The sequence below is a fragment of the Columba livia genome, chromosome 20 (genome assembly GCF_036013475.1).
Source record: "Columba livia isolate bColLiv1 breed racing homer chromosome 20, bColLiv1.pat.W.v2, whole genome shotgun sequence".
NCBI classification, from domain to species: Eukaryota; Metazoa; Chordata; class Aves; order Columbiformes; family Columbidae; genus Columba; species Columba livia.
In genome coordinates, this window is record NC_088621.1 from 4,963,421 (window position 1) to 4,983,000 (window position 19,580).

The 19,580-nt window shown below is 49.0% G+C and overlaps 1 protein-coding gene across 1 annotated transcript; it reads left to right on the plus strand.

Moving 5' to 3' along the window:
* The first annotated feature begins 298 nt into the window (after positions 1-298).
* On the plus strand, positions 299-19,572 carry PRPF8 (pre-mRNA processing factor 8). The gene is made up of 43 exons (XM_065036399.1): positions 299-444; positions 565-674; positions 753-921; positions 1,599-1,763; positions 1,857-2,075; positions 2,647-2,859; positions 3,001-3,126; positions 3,204-3,309; positions 3,846-4,036; positions 4,217-4,336; positions 4,415-4,604; positions 4,787-4,906; positions 5,232-5,366; positions 5,474-5,603; positions 5,983-6,179; positions 6,287-6,493; positions 6,583-6,746; positions 7,086-7,212; positions 7,335-7,527; positions 7,870-8,057; positions 8,265-8,503; positions 8,987-9,133; positions 9,368-9,578; positions 9,781-9,897; positions 9,984-10,231; positions 10,404-10,583; positions 11,062-11,197; positions 11,757-11,926; positions 12,217-12,346; positions 12,529-12,675; positions 12,917-13,077; positions 13,701-13,892; positions 14,423-14,660; positions 14,910-15,038; positions 15,614-15,727; positions 15,848-16,021; positions 16,274-16,467; positions 16,689-16,928; positions 17,019-17,160; positions 17,497-17,637; positions 17,871-18,010; positions 18,189-18,391; positions 19,262-19,572. Exons 2-43 carry the CDS (start codon positions 575-577, stop codon positions 19,414-19,416), a joined length of 7,008 nt encoding a protein of 2,335 aa, XP_064892471.1. The 5' UTR covers positions 299-444; positions 565-574; the 3' UTR covers positions 19,417-19,572.
* The last annotated feature ends 8 nt before the right edge of the window (positions 19,573-19,580 follow it).

A 19,580-nucleotide genomic window follows, 5' to 3' on the forward strand; every position in this document is an offset into this window, starting at 1 on the left:
AGAGCGGCGGCTGCTTGCGGGGACATTAAGGGCCCTGGTACGGCCATGGGAGCGCGATGAAGTGGGGGAGAAGGGGGAACCATGGCAGACCCGGCCCCACAGCGCCCCCTACAGTCAGCGTGGGGTATCTGCGCCAGGCGTTGTCCAATCAGAGCCGGCGCCGAGCTCTCAAAACCCGCCTCTCTCCGCAGCGGAGGGCGGGATTGGAGAAGACCGGGCATCCCACCGGAAGTGTGCCCCACCCACAGCTTCCCTTCCCCTTCCGCCCTTGGTCTCGCCTCCTGCCCCTCCTCCGCGTTCTGATAGGCTGCGCCTACTGTCTCCGAGGCTGCCGGAAAGCTGATTGGACGGCCCTGCCCCGCCCACATCCGGGTCTCGGAGGCGCGGAGGCGACGGAGTTGGGCCGCCATTGTGGTGGGGGAGCGCGGGGCGTCGCGGCAGCCGGTGAGGGCGGGCGGAGGGCGATGGGGGCCCGGGGGTGGGTGTGGGGGTGCCGGGGGGATGGCGGGGGACAGGCCGGGGGTGGTCCCGTCCCCGCCCTGAGCCCCTCTTCTCCCCGCGCAGGTGAGTCGCCATGGCCGCCGTCTTCCCGTACCGCGGCGGCTGCGCCCCGGTGCCCAACCCCCTGACGCCGCTGCCCGACTACATGTCTGAGGAGAAGCTGCAGGAGAAAGGTGAGTAGGGCCGGCCCCTGCACCCCCGTCCTCCCGAGCGGGCCCGGGGCTGACCCCGCGGCCTTGTTGTCCCCGCAGCCCGCAAGTGGCAGCAGCTGCAGGCCAAGCGCTATGCGGAGAAGAGGAAATTCGGGTTCGTGGACGCGCAGAAGGAGGACATGCCCCCCGAGCACGTCCGCAAGATCATCCGCGACCACGGCGACATGACCAATCGGAAGTTCCGGCACGACAAGCGCGTCTACCTGGGGTAAGGGGATCCCTGCTGTGTGACACGGGGCCGGGCGGACAGCCCAGCTCCTGTCAGAGCTCATCGTGCAGCGAGAGACCCTTCGCCAAAGGGTTTTCCGTGTCACTCGTGCGCTGGAAGCAGCGTAGTAGCCCGAGGAGGACGGGGTAATCTGGTGCACTTGGGTAGCAATGTAGAACAGGATAAGCAAAGGGAGTTGTTGCTCTGACTTTATGATAAAAACATTACCATCGGATAACACATTGTCTCAGAAGAAGTTGGGGGGGAGTGTGAAGTAGGCAGCGTACGTTTTTTGCCAGATTAAAAAGCGTTGTGAGTGCTTCTTTGCTGTTGGGGTTCAGGGACCAAGCTCGTGCACATGATGAATTGCACTAACTTACTGTTACCTGTAACAACTCCAGAAACTCATTTGAAATTTTTGTTTTTGTTTGTAACATTTTTAATGTGTAACCGCCTCTCAGAAGCCAAACCAGCAGAGAACTTTTTGGTAGCGTGATACTTGAAGCAGAAAGGTAGAGTAGAAGGTTGGTGGGTTTGTCACTGGAGGCCTTTATGAACAGGTTAGATGTGCAGTTTTCAGGAGTGAGAGGCACAGAGTTAATTTGGCTTGTGGCAGACAGATGGCTGTTCTCTTGAGATCCCTCTTCACCCTGATTTTCCATGATTTTTCATTGCAGTGCTCTGAAGTACATGCCTCATGCTGTTCTGAAGCTCTTGGAGAACATGCCCATGCCCTGGGAGCAAATCAGAGATGTTCCAGTCCTGTACCATATCACAGGTGCCATCTCTTTTGTGAATGAGATTCCCTGGGTCATAGAGCCGGTGTACATTGCTCAGTGGGGGTAAGTGCCTTCTCTGTGCGCTTGGAACTTGTGAGCAAACGCTTGCGAATTCATAATAAAAGTGATGTTTAACTCTCTCTGGGTTTCTGCCAGGTCAATGTGGATTATGATGAGGCGAGAGAAGAGAGACAGGCGTCACTTCAAGAGGATGAGATTCCCCCCATTTGATGATGAAGAACCCCCTCTGGATTATGCCGATAACATCCTGGATGTGGAGCCCCTGGAAGCGATTCAGCTTGAGCTGGATGCGGAGGAGGATGCGCCTGTGCTGGACTGGTTCTACGACCACCAGCCGCTCAAAGACAACAGGAAGTACGTGCCCCTCCGCTAGCACAATTTGCTGGAAAGGGGGAAAATTCACGTAATTATGCGCTGCATAAGTTACCTGTGCACAGCAGTAGGTGACCTTTGGTTGTGTAATGGGCTACATGTGGTGTTGGCAGGGAGAGAAAACCTTCCTTTCAAGGCTGGGAGAACCTGACTGCGGTAAAGTTTATCCCTCTGTGTTCAGCATCCAGCAAGGGCAAACAAGGCCTGTCTGTGCAGCAGGGCTGCTGCATGGTTAACTGTTTGGAATTTGAATTAATATTTGCTGAGAATGCCCATAGACACCAAAGGCTTGAATATGACTTCAGTTACTGTGTGTCGGTTTAGATATGGAGTTGGAGGGGAACTGGACCAGTCGGTATTTGTTGGGCAGATGGAGTCCACAGTGGTTTTCAGCAGCTTGTCTTTCTGTCTAGAGGTTCCCATGAGTTAGCTGTACTTCACATTTTCTGTGAATGACGTGCAGTGAAAGGTGTTTGGTTATTTCTGGTCCTTTGGTAAGGGCCCAGTTGTCTTCTGGCTCTGTGTTGAGTGTCTGTACTTTGTCTTTTCACAGATATGTAAATGGTTCAACGTACCAGCGCTGGCAGTTCACTCTCCCAATGATGTCCACGCTGTACCGGCTGGCTAATCAGCTGCTCACTGACCTTGTGGATGACAATTATTTCTATTTGTTTGATCTGAAAGCGTTCTTTACCTCCAAGGCGCTAAACATGGCAATTCCTGGAGGTCCCAAGTTCGAGCCTCTTGTTAGAGACATCAATCTGCAGTAAGTGTTTGGTTTAGGAGGAAAGATAAGTGGTTATCTGGGGAAGGATTGGGAGGGCTAATCTGTTATCATGGTTCACCAATGTTTGCTTTTCTGTCCTCCTCAGTGCTCGTATAACGATTTATTTTTGTCTCATTTGAGGGATGAAGACTGGAATGAATTTAACGACATCAACAAAATTATCATCAGGCAGCCAATCAGGACGGAGTACAAAATTGCTTTCCCGTACCTGTACAACAACCTGCCACACCATGTCCACCTGACCTGGTGAGTGCAGCGGCCTCAGGAGCAGGGAGAGGAGGGGGAAACTGTCGGGGTGCTCTAAGACATATTTTATGTTGTAGGTATCACACTCCAAACGTCGTTTTCATTAAAACAGAAGATCCTGATCTCCCAGCTTTTTACTTTGATCCACTGATCAACCCAATTTCACACAGACATTCTGTCAAGGTGAGTCACTGTCCAAGAGAGGCTGGGATAAACCCTACTGTCTGGAAGTGATGGGGCTTTAATATCGTACTGGTAACCTTGCTTCTGATTGTAACTTTGCTTCTGATAGTGGCACACACAAAAAGATATTTCAGGAGAAAGCACAAGCCCTTTCACAAAAAAAACACTGTTATAATTTAGTCTTTTGCCATTTCTGGAGTTACACAAAGCTGTCTCCTTTAGTCTCTGCAGGATAAAGCCCAATGCCTAACTAACAGTAGTATTTAGAGAATTCTGATAGGTTATTTATCTTTTTGGTTGCTCTTGTAGTATTCGTGGAGCCAACATCTCCCTTGAATTATCTCTAACACCTTGCTCAGGGTCTAGTAGCCAGAGTTAGTTCTCAGGTCCAATGGTGCCTTGTACAGCTATTTTTGCTTCTTCGGTGATCAGCACCATCCCACCTCATCCATGAGAGCAAATAAATATTTGGCTAACTCTGAAAACTGAGCTGAAGCAACCAAGAAACAGATATATTGTGGATTTCTGCATTTCAGAGTCAGGAACCGTTGCCTGATGATGATGAAGAGTTTGAGTTGCCAGAGTTTGTGGAACCTTTCCTGAAGGATACCCCGCTCTACACAGATAACACAGCAAACGGCATCGCCCTGCTCTGGGCCCCGCGGCCTTTCAATTTGAGGTCTGGGAGGACTCGGAGAGCTCTTGATATCCCCCTGGTCAAGAACTGGTGAGTTCTTTCCTGGGGGAAGGGATGTTCTAGTGACTGTGACATTATCATCTTGTTCCAATGAAAATAAAGAGATCCCGCGGTGACTGGTTTCTGGAGATTTAGAAGACTTCTTTGGAGACTGGTTGTTTTCTAAAGAAATGTGAGTACCTGAAAAATCGCAATGTGGTTTATCCGCAGGTATCGTGAGCACTGCCCGGCAGGCCAGCCAGTGAAAGTGCGAGTCTCCTATCAGAAACTACTGAAATACTACGTTCTGAACGCACTTAAGCACAGACCCCCAAAGGCCCAGAAGAAGAGGTAAGTGGGGGTCTGTTGGATAGGGAACTGCTGATTTGTGACGGGGATTCAGCTGATTATATTCTCTGCTCTCTCCAGGTACCTGTTCCGCTCCTTCAAGGCCACGAAGTTTTTCCAGTCGACGAAGCTGGACTGGGTGGAAGTGGGTCTGCAGGTCTGTCGCCAAGGCTACAATATGCTGAACTTGCTGATCCACAGAAAGAACCTGAACTACCTTCACTTGGATTACAACTTCAACCTGAAGCCTGTGAAGACCCTCACCACTAAGGTATCAGTCCGTGTGCTAATTTACTCAAGAGTAAAGTTTTCCTGATGATTGTTCAGTAGCTGGTGTGGTAAGACAGGCCACAGTGCCTCAGCTGCTCAGTTATTGTACAGACAGACCAAATCGGAGCTTTTTTGCTCTTACATAACGTTGTTACATAAATCTGGGATTTTTGTCTCTTCCAGGAAAGGAAAAAATCTCGTTTCGGTAATGCTTTCCATCTGTGCCGAGAGGTTCTGCGGCTGACCAAGTTGGTGGTGGACAGCCACGTCCAATACAGGCTTGGAAACGTGGATGCATTTCAGGTAGGCTTATTTTTTTAGCTTGTTTTTTTTAAAAGGTGAGGATGGGAGGTTGAGAGGAGGAGGAGAATATCTGAGTGGGCTTATATAGGAGGCACAAAATGATTGATTTTTGCAGTGTTAGAGAAGAGGAGGAACAATGAAGACATGCAGCATTATGTGAGACTGCTTTTAGCCTAGTTTATAAGAATCAATCATTGTTTGTGTAAGTGTTAGGAGCTTTGTATGGCCTAACACACTCAGCTCCTGGCTGTAAAATAAACCTGGCTTCTAGAGGCAATGTATGTAATGTTTAATGTCACCTCTGAGCGTGCTCGCTGTGTTTCAGTTGGCAGACGGCTTGCAGTACATCTTTGCCCACGTGGGTCAGCTGACAGGAATGTACCGATACAAGTACAAACTGATGAGGCAGATTCGTATGTGCAAGGACCTGAAACATCTCATCTACTACAGGTTCAACACTGTGAGTTGCACCTTTACACGTGATGGTGACCCCACTTAAACTGAGCAGTGAAGGAGGGATTCTGGGAGTGTAAGTGACCTGGTGTTGTCATGTCTCTCTTCTTCCAGGGGCCTGTGGGCAAAGGTCCTGGCTGTGGCTTCTGGGCTCCAGGATGGAGAGTGTGGCTGTTCTTCATGAGGGGCATCACGCCACTGCTGGAGCGCTGGCTGGGGAATCTGCTGGCCAGGCAGTTTGAAGGTCAGCACACTCTGTAAATCTTGGATGTGGGAAGAGTGTCTGGTAAAGATTAATACTGTTTACTTGCCAGCTTGAACTGCAGTTTTCTGTTCCAAGTGGTGCTCTGTGTCCATGCTCCATCTGAACCCCAAGGGCTTTTGACAAGTTTAGAGCTCTTACAAGACTAGTACCGCCGGAACAGATTCCAAATGGAAGTGGGATTCTCTGCTCTATAGCACTGGGGTCCGTAGCCTTCTAATCATCTGCTCCAAACTCATCAGTGGTGTTGTGGCAGTGTAGTTTCTTCAAACATCTTGCACCTCCGTGCACTCCCGTATTAAGAAGAAGAGTAGCACTGCCCAGTAATGTCAGAACTGCTGAAGTACTTTACTTTTTCCAGGCCGTCACTCCAAGGGTGTAGCAAAGACTGTCACAAAGCAGCGTGTGGAGTCTCACTTCGACCTGGAGCTGAGGGCAGCCGTTATGCATGACATTCTGGACATGATGCCAGAAGGAATCAAACAGAACAAAGCCAGAACCATCCTGCAGCATCTGAGCGAGGCTTGGCGGTGCTGGAAGGCCAATATTCCTTGGAAGGTGAGTCTCTCACTTGGCCTTTTAGTTCCATTTTAACATCTCCCAGGTGGAACTCTTCTTGTGAAGGCTTCCACTCCTGCTTCCCTTAAGTGACTGTTGCTCCCCAGGTGCCAGGGCTGCCAACTCCTATTGAGAACATGATCCTGAGGTACGTGAAGGCAAAAGCTGACTGGTGGACAAATACGGCTCACTACAACAGGGAGCGGATCCGTCGGGGTGCCACCGTGGACAAAACCGTCTGTAAGAAGAATCTAGGCCGGCTGACCAGGCTCTACCTAAAAGCTGAGCAGGAGCGACAGCATAATTATTTGAAGGTACTTCTGTCATGCCTGAGGTTGCCCAAATTTGTGCTATTTTCACATAGAAGCTTTCGCTGACTAATGTTGATGGTGTGATTCTGCAGGATGGGCCTTATATCACCGCAGAAGAGGCTGTTGCTGTGTACACAACCACAGTGCACTGGCTGGAAAGCAGGAGGTTCTCACCCATTCCCTTCCCCCCACTGTCCTACAAACACGACACCAAGTTGCTCATATTGGCCCTAGAGAGGCTGAAGGAAGCTTACAGGTACACTGTGGGGCAGGGGCAGACATCTGTGCTGGGAAAGGTTTCTGAAGCTATTTTGTTACCCTTTCTTTCTGGAATTGAGTATTTTCTAAAATTCACCCTTGTGGACTGGGAAAGGCTGTAGGTTCTAGTATTGTCAAGGTTGACTGGGGATTCTTCATGGACTCAGCCACTTGGGGCAAAAACAATCCCATGCTTCCAAGCTTGGGGATGTGGTTTCTGAAGAGTTACAGATCTTGTCTTGATCTGCTGGGTTGAACGAGATCTTTCATCAGTTTAATGCAGTGGCCATTAGTTTGTTTGCGCTTAGGTGTGTGAACTGTTCTTTCTCACTTTCAGTGTGAAATCTCGCCTGAATCAGTCACAGAGAGAGGAGTTGGGCTTGATTGAACAGGCTTATGATAATCCTCATGAAGCTCTGTCCAGAATCAAACGACACCTTTTAACTCAGAGAGCCTTCAAGGAGGTGAGTGTCCTGCTGAGAGCCAGACCACACTGAAAGTTCCGCTGCATTCAGGAACTAAATGGTGCTAAGACTTCGTGTTCTCTGTCAGCTATAAGCCTGAGTTTTGCTTATTCCTTTTTAAGGTGGGTATTGAGTTCATGGATCTCTACAGCCACTTAGTTCCTGTTTATGATGTTGAGCCCTTGGAGAAAATCACAGATGCTTATCTGGATCAGTACTTGTGGTATGAGGCTGATAAGCGAAGACTCTTCCCTCCATGGATCAAACCTGCTGACACCGAACCTCCTCCGCTCTTGGTGTACAAGTGGTGTCAAGGTCAGTGGGGTCTTTTACTCCATGGAAAAATGAGTTTTGTTATCAGGAGCTCACTTCTTGCTGGTCCCCTAGGGAGATGGGTTTTCATCTTTGCAACTTGCAGTCAATAGTCATGACGAGACTATTTTGTAGGTTAATATATATACATACATACCAGAGGAGGAGAACTTCTGTGGCTTTAGTGGTTGATTATGTATTTCTGTTCTGATTTCTGTATAGACTGGAAGGACCAGAAGCTGAAAAATCAGCCTTTACAAGAAGTATGTTGACTTCTTGTACCCATACGGGTGCTTCTGTGCTCTGATGTGTCAGATAACATGACAAACATGTTTGTCTTCTCAGGCATTAATAATCTGCAAGATGTTTGGGAAACAAGTGAAGGTGAATGCAATGTGATGCTGGAATCTCGATTTGAGAAGATGTATGAGAAGATTGACCTGACGCTGCTCAACAGGCTCTTGCGTCTTATTGTTGATCACAACATTGCAGACTACATGACAGCCAAGAACAACGTGGTGATCAACTACAAGGTGATGATTGCTATTAGGAAAGGGGGTGTGTGGACTGTTAAATGAAGGGGTTTTGCACCCATGGGGGATGAGGGTACACAAGACTTGCCAGAGAAAGAAGTGATGAGGGAGTTAAAAAACCCATCTGGGTTCTGCTAAAGAGCAACTGCTCAGGTAAAGGGTCTCTGTATTGTGACAGGTTCTCACTATTCCGCTTTGTCTCCTCAGGACATGAATCACACGAACTCCTATGGGATTATTCGTGGGCTGCAGTTTGCTTCCTTCATTGTCCAGTATTATGGGCTTGTGATGGACCTGCTGGTGCTGGGGCTGCACCGTGCCAGCGAAATGGCTGGGCCTCCCCAGATGCCAAATGACTTCCTCAGCTTCCAGGACATTGCCACGGAGGTGGCCCATCCCATTCGCCTCTTCTGCAGATACATCGACCGTATTCACATCTTCTTCAGGTGAGAGCTCTGGGGCCTTGCCTTCCTCAGCCCAACTTTTATTCTGATATTTTGCAGCAGATGCTGTGAAAGTGGGAATTAGTATACAGCTACTTCAGGCTTTTGTTCCCTTTGCTAAGAAAGATCAGGAATATTTGAATTGATGGACTTCCCTGAACAATTGGGTGTCCACATGCTTCCTCTTGCTTTCTCAGTTTGCTTTTCTATAGTTTCACTGGACTGGTAGAAAAGCAACAATGTCAAAAGTTCGATTGTTAGAGATTTTTCACTAGTAAAATAAATAATTTCTGGTTTCATGGCAAGTGGACATAAAATTTTATGTCTCTTCATGGAAAGATAACCCAAACAGTCACGGCTTGCTCTATGTTGATGAAACTGAAACTCCCTTCAGTGGGAGGATACAGCAGTTGGATAGTTACCTTCCAAACTGGTGTCCTGAGAAGTTGGTCATATAACTCCAGATCCTCTTCTGTGTGTTTCCAGGTTTACAGCAGATGAGGCAAGAGACTTGATTCAGCGATACCTGACCGAGCATCCAGATCCCAACAACGAGAACATCGTGGGCTACAACAACAAGAAGTGCTGGCCCCGGGATGCTCGGATGCGCCTCATGAAACATGATGTGAACCTGTAAGTGCTGCAACGTGGAAAAAACAAGTGGTGGGAGGGTAGGAAAATGAGTTGTAATAAATAAGCGTTGTAGACTAACAGGCAGATGCTCAGGAAGGGGGGTCTGTGCTGTAATTCTGAAAGTGAGTGATGGGTGTGAGGGACTATAATGCTAGGAAAGCGGTGACAACTTGCTCAGTTTCTGTTTCACTTCAGTAACAGCCAGGCTGTCACTGCACACATCTTGTTTTTCAGTGGTCGTGCTGTATTCTGGGACATCAAGAACCGTTTGCCTCGATCGGTCACCACAGTGCAGTGGGAGAATAGCTTCGTGTCAGTTTACAGCAAGGATAACCCCAATTTGCTGTTTAACATGTGTGGCTTTGAGTGCCGCATCTTGCCCAAGTGCCGCACCAGCTATGAAGAATTCACCCACAAGGATGGTGTCTGGAACCTGCAGAATGAGGTGGGGTGAGGGTTTGAGAGGCCGGGAGAGACTTTTCTTCCTGGGAGGGATGGGGAATCCTTTGCTGGGATTGAGCGGGGGCCCTCAAACTGTAGAGGTGTTGTTCAGCCCCTTCTCTTCTGTGTTTCATAAATGCCTGATGGCAAGAGCTCACCAGAGAGAGGGCTCCCAGCAGGGAACTGATGTCCCTGTGCTCTTGTAGGTCACCAAGGAGCGCACAGCTCAGTGCTTCCTGCGCGTGGACGATGAGTCTATGCAGAGATTTCACAACCGCGTGAGGCAGATCCTCATGGCCTCTGGCTCCACAACCTTCACCAAGGTAAGGTGGGAGGAAGATGTGTGACACAGCTTTCTGCAGATGCTCAGGAAACAAGCTGAGGACAGATCCTTTGCTTTCCTTTCTAGATTGTCAATAAATGGAATACAGCTCTTATTGGCTTGATGACATATTTCCGAGAAGCCGTTGTAAATACGCAGGAGTTGCTTGATTTGCTGGTGAAATGTGAAAATAAAATCCAGACTCGAATCAAAATCGGGCTAAATTCCAAAATGCCAAGCCGTTTTCCGCCAGTGGTGTTCTACACCCCTAAAGAACTGGGGGGACTGGGCATGCTCTCCATGGGCCATGTTCTCATCCCACAGTCTGACCTGAGGTGAGTTGTGCTGCTCTAATGCCTGCATGGATTGGGTGTTCTATTAGATGCATAAAAATATCTGAGAATGCTAAACCACACCGTGTTACAGAGATATGTTGCCGTTACAGCAGGTCATGGCAGTGTGACCTGTGAAGTCCCATCACTCCTACCTTTTGCCTCTTTGTTCCAGGTGGTCCAAGCAGACAGATGTTGGCATCACTCACTTCCGCTCAGGAATGAGTCACGAGGAGGACCAACTCATCCCAAATTTGTATCGTTACATCCAGCCGTGGGAAAGTGAATTTATTGATTCTCAGAGAGTTTGGGCAGAGTATGCCCTGAAGCGACAAGAAGCGATCGCCCAGAACAGGTGTGTTCCCCTGCGCAGTCGCTCCATGTGTGGGTGTGGGGACAGGCAGTGGTGTGAAGTCTTGCAAAGTCTCGAGGTTCTGCAGACCTTGCTGGCCCCGTGATACGTGCTACAGGCTGCCTGCATAGTTGCCGTCTTAACCTCTGTATGGGCTCTGCAAGCAGAAAGTGCACCCATGGCACAGTTTGAGGGAAATTACGTGGCAGGTAGCGCCAGAAAAAGCTGCCATCAGACCCATTTGCAGCTAGTTCTGCGCATTTACAAGAGCAGGCTTTTTCTTGTGGCTGTGTGACATCAGCGTGTTCACAGTGATGGCAGCAAGACACTTTGTTGAGCCCGAGTGCTTGGCATTTTAGAACATCTCCTGCCGGAGTCCTGAGGTCTGTGTTATTTCTGTGATCTCATTACCTGAATTAATTCATTAATGCATTGCTGTAAAATTGAGAGGTAACAAATTGTGGGGGATTTTTTCCTTCAGGCGTCTGACGCTGGAGGATCTGGAAGACTCATGGGACAGGGGAATCCCTCGTATTAACACACTTTTCCAGAAGGACCGGCATACCTTAGCTTATGATAAAGGATGGAGAGTCAGGACTGACTTCAAGCAGTATCAGGTATTGACTGGGAATTTCTCTTGGCTGAGTGTGAGGTTCAGACAATGTCCTTTCACCTTGAATTATTGCAGATGCGCTTCCTTATCTGTGCTGCAGGCAGAGCTTAGAGCCCTATGTTGTGACTGCTAGGGGCTGTTGAGAATCAAATGCTCCAAAATCTTCAGCCGCTTTTGAAGCATTTTGATAGGTTGTAGTGTCTTGGGAAACACCACACTTAGCACGACTGAATATTAAGAAATCAGTTCTGGAGAGGGGAACAAATGTTCCAAAATCTTAAGTTTTAATAACAGTGGAAGAATTCATTATTTAAGGTCTCTAATGGTAGCTTTGCAGAAGGCTCATCTCTGAAAGATAAAAACATCATCTTGGGTTCTGCCCAGTCTGAATTGCACAGAAGTACTGACTGAACTCATGTTGTAGATGAGCTGTGTCCTCCACGACTGACGGCATGAGACCTTTTACTTGTTAGCTGACATCATCATCTTGGTTCCTCACATCAGTTCAGCCAGGTTAGAGGATCTAAATACAAAGCTGTTCACCAGCGCGCTGTTGTGTGCAGGTCCTGAAGCAGAACCCGTTCTGGTGGACGCATCAGCGCCATGACGGGAAACTCTGGAACCTGAACAACTACCGCACAGACATGATCCAGGCGCTTGGTGGAGTGGAAGGGATCCTGGAGCACACTCTCTTCAAGGGCACTTACTTCCCCACATGGGAGGGTCTCTTCTGGTAAGAGAAACAATGATCTGGCCTTTTCATGCAAACTGAAGCTTAATGATGCACCAGGAGGAGGCTTTGGCTCAAGCTGTGCTGATTCTGTTGAGCCTTTTCAGTTTTTCAGTCATTGCTGGAGCACACTGTATAGTTCAGGTGTGAGGGCACCTGGGATTGGGAAATTTCTTTGCGTGGAACAGTCTTCCATGCCTCTGTTATCTGTGGCACATGACAGTCAGTGGAAATTGGAGTATTTTAGAATCATAGAATCATATTTTATATAGTTAACTGTCTGTCCTTTCTAGGGAGAAGGCCAGTGGCTTTGAGGAATCCATGAAGTGGAAGAAGCTGACGAATGCCCAGAGATCGGGTTTGAACCAAATTCCAAACAGAAGATTCACCCTCTGGTGGTCTCCCACCATTAACAGAGCAAACGTGAGTATCTGGAGGTTGTACCTGTAGAAACTTCCACTGATAGAGAGAAGTGAATTGATTTAACTAATTCTTCCAGAACAACTCTTACAGATGAACTAAACCTCCTTAATAGTAGCTGTTCTGTTTTCTAAACTGAATCATTTGTGCCGTTGTGTGTTCTCACAGCTGCTTTTCTTTTGCAGGTATATGTTGGGTTTCAGGTGCAGCTGGATTTGACGGGCATCTTCATGCACGGCAAGATACCCACACTGAAGATTTCTCTCATCCAGATTTTCCGAGCTCACTTGTGGCAAAAGATCCATGAGAGCATTGTCATGGATTTGTGCCAGGTGAGCAGTGTATTAACATGGTTTGTTTCTGTGCAATGTGTGCATGAGTCACGTGTACCAACAGACTCCTGCTAGCAACAGAGATTGTCCCAGGGATTGGAGCAGGGCCACCCCTTCTTCAGCAATTTGACGAAGAATGGGAGGAAAAGGGATTTTCCTGGGTGCCTGTTTTAGCTCTGTGTTGAGGGTAGATTCTTTAGTCAGGTTCCTTGCGCACAACTCATCTTTGCCTTTTCCCCAGGTGTTTGATCAAGAACTGGATGCTCTGGAGATTGAGACAGTGCAGAAAGAGACGATCCATCCCAGGAAGTCGTACAAGATGAATTCTTCATGTGCAGATATTCTCCTCTTTGCTTCCTATAAGTGGAACGTGTCACGTCCATCATTGCTTGCAGATTCCAAGTGAGTGTTTCTCTTTTCCTTTTCTGTGATCTTGTTTCTGATCCTGTCTCCTGGCCATCTAGGATTGGTTTTCTTTGGGGGCACAGGAGGACACAATCACACCTGGCAAAGCGCAGAGCTAGTTTGGGTAGCAGGCTGCTGCACCTCCTTTGCTTTCTGCAAACATGAAGACTGTTTATGTTCCTGTTCCCTCTTCCAGTTGATCTTTGCCCTGAGCTAGAGCTCAGGAGCTCAGAAGGTTTTTCAGGAAACCCCACAAAGTTGTACTGTCCTAGGGCCAGAATCTGGAGTGAACTGGACACTGTCTGCACCCGTGCTGTGTTCAGTTCGACTGAATCCTCACCAGGCACTCCCCAGGGGGAGATGACCCTCCTGACTACCCAGTAACTGTGCTGCTTTATTTCAACTTGCAGCTGAAGCCCATTGACTGAGGGTTTCTCTTAACAGCTTCTGCATTCAGCTGCTTTATGAAGAGAGCAGTAGAGTCCCTTCTCAGGATGGTACGCGCACAGTAGCTGGCTTCAGCGTTCGTGCTCGTGGCAGTTACTCTCTGTCAAAGTCATGCAGCAACTGCAGGAGAGTTTTGTGCAAGATTAAATTGTCCTGGCTTGCTTTCTCCTCAGAGATGTGATGGACAGCACCACCACTCAGAAGTACTGGATAGATATCCAGCTGCGTTGGGGAGATTACGATTCCCATGATATCGAGCGCTATGCAAGAGCCAAGTTCCTGGACTATACGACAGACAACATGAGTATCTATCCGTCTCCCACCGGTGTGCTCATTGCCATCGATCTGGCCTATAACTTGCACAGGTGAGGTCGGCACCTTCTGTATTTTAATGGTAATTGGTAGTTTGTGGCTGCGTCTCAGTGTGTCTCTGAACTGAGTTGTGTTCCAGGCAGGAGAAGGCAGAACGCAGGGGATGGTTTAAGGCAGCTGTGCAGTCCTTTCAAGTTGCCCGATGTCTGTTTATTCAATAATAATAGGTCAGTGTTCCCAGCTCACTGATCATTTGTTTTCTTAAGAGATTTCTGTCAGATTCTTATTGAAGCTGAAGGACAGGCCTTGTTTCAAGGGCCCCTATGATTGGGGACAGCAGTTCTTCACTGGAGAACTAGGGAGAACATCCCAGCAAGCAGACTTAGGGTCCAGTGTTCTTGTTAGAGAAGATGCAGGTTTTTTGGGACTGCAATATGTTTCCACTGAGAGGAGGTGTAGGCGAAGAGCTCCCAAGGATATCACAAGAGAAATCGTACAGCAGGCAGAAAGAACCCTGGTTGCTGCGTGGGAAGACTTGTGCGTAGTGGTCGTCCCTTCATCTCCTGGTTGTTTTGCTTTTCAGTGCTTATGGGAACTGGTTCCCTGGGAGCAAACCCCTGATCCAACAGGCTATGGCCAAAATTATGAAAGCAAATCCCGCGCTGTATGTGTTGAGAGAACGAATCCGCAAGGGCTTGCAGCTGTACTCCTCCGAGCCCACAGAGCCGTACCTGTCCTCCCAGAACTACGGAGAGCTCTTCTCCAACCAGATCATCTGGTTTGTGGATGACACCAATGTGTACAGAGTGACCATTCACAAGGTGAGGCCAGCCGTGTATTTCAGGGGGAAAGGACAGGGGCTGTGACGTCCTGCGCTCAGGGTGGTTTTGGTGGCACGTGATGAAAAGCAAGGAATCAGCATGGACCCAAATTTAGCATTGGGCACAGAGCAGCTTTTATGTTTCTCATACAGTTCCTGCTCAAAGCACACAGCAAGTCAGCTGGTGTGCCAGTGTGTGGACAGGCTGCATTCATCTCACTGTACTTTTTGCTTTTGCTTGTTTTCTCAGACTTTTGAAGGGAATTTGACCACAAAACCCATCAATGGAGCCATTTTCATCTTCAATCCCAGAACTGGACAGCTCTTCCTCAAGATCATCCATACATCTGTATGGGCAGGACAGAAGCGTCTAGGACAGGTAGGGCCTGTGGTGCTTTGGGCTGTGAGCTGGGGATGGGCTCTGACTGCTTGGGACACTCGCTTGAGCAGAAAAAATGATAAGAATCTTCATCTTCCTGCCTCTCAACACATTTGGAGCTCAGACATCCAGCGTGTAACCTGTGCTTTGGCAAGTGGTAGCATGAGATCTGAAAGTAAAAGGGCGCAGGCATAGATGTTGCAAGGTTTTTGTGGCTCTGAGGTGTAAAGATCTTGTATTTTCGAGCAGCTGCTGTGCTCGCTGGTACAGCAAATCACACGTTGCACTTGGCCGTACATCCAGTGCAGTGAGAAGACTCTCAGGTGGCAAAGCCAGAGAGGTGGTGGAGGCAGCTATTTTTTGCTGAGCCAGTCAGGAGTAACTGATCTCCAGGAATGGGAACTGCCCTCTGTGATCAGTTAGAAGGAAACACTGGGCCTTGTTACTTATCTAGAACAAGCTATAAATTCTCGTTGTATTTTTAGAATTTGGGTTGAGTCTCTCTAATTCCCAGAGGCACAGAGACGCTGCTGTTGGCATAGAGATATTTCTCTAACCCTGCTTTCTTTCTGTAGCTGGCCAAGTGGAAGACAGCTGAAGAAGTGGCTGCCTTGATTCGGTCTCTTCCTGTGGAGGAGCAGCCGAAGCAGATCATAGTGACACGGAAGGGCATGTTGGATCCACTTGAGGTAACAATGCAGATCCTGCTTTGTGGGAACATTGTAAAGTCTTTGTTAATGTGAGGGACTTGATCTGGACTGATAGTCTGCAGTAGTTGTGAACTAATTTCTCTTCTCTGTAAACTCCAGGTGCACTTACTGGACTTCCCCAATATTGTCATCAAAGGCTCAGAGTTGCAGCTGCCATTCCAGGCCTGTCTGAAAGTGGAGAAGTTTGGTGATCTCATCCTGAAGGCTACCGAACCCCAGATGGTTCTCTTCAATCTCTATGATGACTGGCTGAAAACGATCTCTTCCTACACGGTAAGCACAGCATGCCTAGTCTGCATTTTGCTTTGCCGCTGGTTAGTGAGGCAGGAGCCAAGGCTTCGGAGATCCCTCTCAGTTTGTTGCTTGGGAGCACTTGACTCTGTGTCTGCCTGGATTTTCCTTCAGATTGATTCCACTGGCACTTGTGTGCAATGTCAGTGTGCCCAGAGGAGGGCTGTACTAGGGCTTTTTATGTTTAGTTTCCTTCTTTCTGACTAACTGCATCTTTTTTTTTGCTCCTCCAAGGCATTCTCTCGTCTGATTCTGATTCTCCGGGCCCTACATGTGAATAATGATCGAGCCAAAGTTATTTTGAAACCAGACAAGACAACCATAACAGAACCTCACCACATCTGGCCAACCCTGACAGATGAGGAGTGGATCAAGGTGGAGGTGCAGCTGAAGGATCTCATCCTTGCTGACTATGGCAAGAAGAACAAGTAAGTCACCATCCAGCTGCAATAATGCTGTCAGTCTTTCGTTTTTGCTCTAAAGGTCGTGTGGCCAGAGTGCTGTTTGGAGCGTAGAAAACTTTCAGGGGCCTTTGGCAACAAACTGTCAGCTTTGTAGGGAAAGTAGTTAATACTATTAATTATACCTTGGTGAGTAGAGTCCAGAAAGTCTTTTGAAATGCCTGACTTGGGGGGATTTTCTCTTTCAGTGTGAATGTTGCATCCTTGACACAGTCAGAGATCCGAGACATCATCCTGGGCATGGAGATCTCTGCCCCCTCTCAGCAGAGACAGCAGATTGCAGAAATTGAGAAGCAAACCAAGGAGCAGTCGCAGCTGACAGCCACGCAGACCCGCACCGTTAACAAACACGGGGATGAAATCATCACCTCTACAACCAGCAACTACGAAACCCAGACTTTCTCCTCCAAGACTGAGTGGCGAGTCAGGTAGGAAGGCGGTGAGAGCTGTTGGGCAAGAAGGGCAGAGTGCTCAGGAAGGGATCTGTGCACCCTCTAATAACCATCTCCTCCTCACAGAGCGATTTCTGCTGCCAACCTCCACCTGCGAACAAACCACATCTATGTTTCATCAGACGATATAAAGGAAACGGGCTATACCTACATTCTTCCCAAGAACGTTTTGAAGAAATTCATCTGCATCTCAGATCTGCGGGCCCAGGTGAGTGCGCAATGAGCCTGTTACAGACGTAGCCCACGCTGCTGGGGCTCACACCAGTCCTGGGCAGTCAGGAACTGGTGGTGAACACTGGGAACTTGATGCTGTCCCTGTGAAGTCTGTGCTGGAGACACAAGTTCTAGCCAGGTCCTGATGGCTCCTGGTGGCCCAGACTTGGGGTTGAAACTCATCACTGAACAAAATATGATGTTCTCCTCTATTGAGAACCTGCCAACCAAGAGATATTCTCCTCAGGAGCTAAGGGCAGGGCCCATACACACTCATGTGGTTACATGTAGGTCTCTTCTGGGCTTTTAAGGCAGGTGTTTGTGTTCCTAGATCGCAGGTTATCTGTATGGAGTGAGTCCTCCCGATAACCCCCAAGTGAAGGAGATCCGGTGCATCGTGATGGTGCCTCAGTGGGGAACACACCAGACTGTGCATCTCCCAGGGCAGCTGCCGCAGCACGAATATCTCAAGGTGAGTTGAGTGTCTGCTCCTGCTGTGGGTACAAGATCAGAGTCTCCAGTAACGGGGACCTGAGGTCAAGGAGCAGCTTCCCGTGGTCTGTTGTAGATGTGGAACTTTGAGGGCTTGGGCTGATCCAGCCTGATCTGGGGTCAGGTGGAAGGGGAAGCCTTTGGTCCCTGTGCACTTTGTACCGTGTGTGAAGTGGTCTTGTTTGAAATGTTTTTGATTTCTCTTTTTGTCAGGAAATGGAACCTCTGGGGTGGATTCACACCCAACCAAACGAGTCCCCTCAGCTCTCACCACAGGATGTCACCACCCATGCCAAGGTCATGGCTGACAACCCTTCCTGGGATGGGGAGAAGACCATCATCATCACCTGCAGGTGAGAGGCACGGAGGCTCCTGTGGCCCCTCTGCTGTGGGGGCCTGCGGGTGCACCTTTTGGGAACACGTTGAGGTCTCAAACTAAAAACCTGACTGAAAAGGAAGTATTTGCCCATTTCTGGTTTCCCTCCTCTGCCCCAGATCCATTTGACTTGCCCCATCTCTCTTTTCTTTCAGTTTTACGCCGGGTTCCTGCACGCTGACAGCCTACAAACTGACCCCCAGTGGCTACGAGTGGGGCAGGCAGAACACGGACAAAGGGAACAACCCCAAGGGCTACCTGCCCTCCCATTACGAGAGGGTGCAGATGCTGCTGTCCGATCGCTTCCTCGGCTTCTTCATGGTCCCAGCACAAGGGTCCTGGAACTACAACTTCATGGGTGAGCTGCCTGAGGAAAGGGACAGGAGGGGGGGCAACATGAGGAGGAAGAGAAGGAAATAGCTGCTCAGGGGAGGATTCCTTACCCGTTCCGATGCTTGACCTTCCTGGGAGTGTCTGACAGGGTTTGACCAGCATTGCTGTCTCACTTTCCCAGCACTGGGATGTCCGTTCTCAATTATTTTTTTTGGTAGTGGGAGAGCGTCTGATAGAGGTGAGAAAAAGACATCTCGTCTCTCTGGGTTGCCGGTCTGTTGCCACTGAATAATTAATCCCTGTCAGGCAGCAGAGGTGATAATGGAAAATGCAAGAGAAAAGCTGAACCACAGTTGGCTGCAGCAGGGATCAGGAAATGAGTGGCAGATTAAATACTTGACTAAAAGGGGCTGATGAGAAAGATGGGGACAGACTTTTTAGCAGGGCCTGCTGCGACAGGGCAAGGGGTGATGGTTTTAAACTCAAGGAGAGAGATTCAGGCTGAATGTGAGGAGGAAATCTTTTACAATGAGGGTGGTGAGAGCCTGGCCCAGGTTGGCCAGAGAGGTGGTGGATGAACCATCCCTGGAGACATCCCAGGCCAGGCTGGACGGGGCTCTGAGCAGCCTGAGCTGGTGAAGATGTCCCTGCTCATGGCAGGGGGGCACTGGGGGAGCTTTGAAGGTCCCTTCAACCCAAACTAATCCATGATTCTATGACTATGGGGGCATTGCTCTGTAAGTCTGTAGGGCGATGACTTTGTGGATTTAGAACACTCTTCCAGCATGGTCAGCTTAAAAATTACGTTGTGAGAGGGTAGAAAGCTTCGTTAGGCTCGTTATCATTGATTGAGGCAGGAGGGGCTTTCAGGTGAGTGATGGACTCTCTCTTCCAGGTGTGCGCCACGACCCCAACATGAAGTATGAGCTGCAGCTCGCCAACCCCAAGGAGTTTTACCACGAGGTCCATCGCCCTTCTCACTTCCTGAACTTCGCCCTGCTGCAGGAGGGGGAGGTCTACTCTGCGGACCGCGAGGATCTCTACGCCTGATCCTGCCCTCACCCTCCTTTTAGTACTGTTGATATTCAACAGCGTGTGTCTGTGTCCCTCTGCTCCTCACCCCCGCGCACCCCCCTGTGTCCCCTGTGCCGTTTCTCGGGCTGTTGTATCGTATCCAGTGACTCAATAAATTTTTTACGACCGGGAGGGTGCGA

Excerpts from the sequence above, each read along its gene's own strand:
- PRPF8 (XM_065036399.1), top strand. The coding sequence starts at position 575 with ATGGCCGCCGTCTTCCCGTACCGCGGCGGCTGCGCCCCGGTGCCCAAC. Across the intron at positions 6,494-6,582 it reads GACAGCATAATTATTTGAAG|GATGGGCCTTATATCACCGC; the intron begins GTACTTCTGTCA and ends GTGATTCTGCAG. Across the intron at positions 18,011-18,188 it reads ACCATCATCATCACCTGCAG|TTTTACGCCGGGTTCCTGCA; the intron begins GTGAGAGGCACG and ends CTTTTCTTTCAG.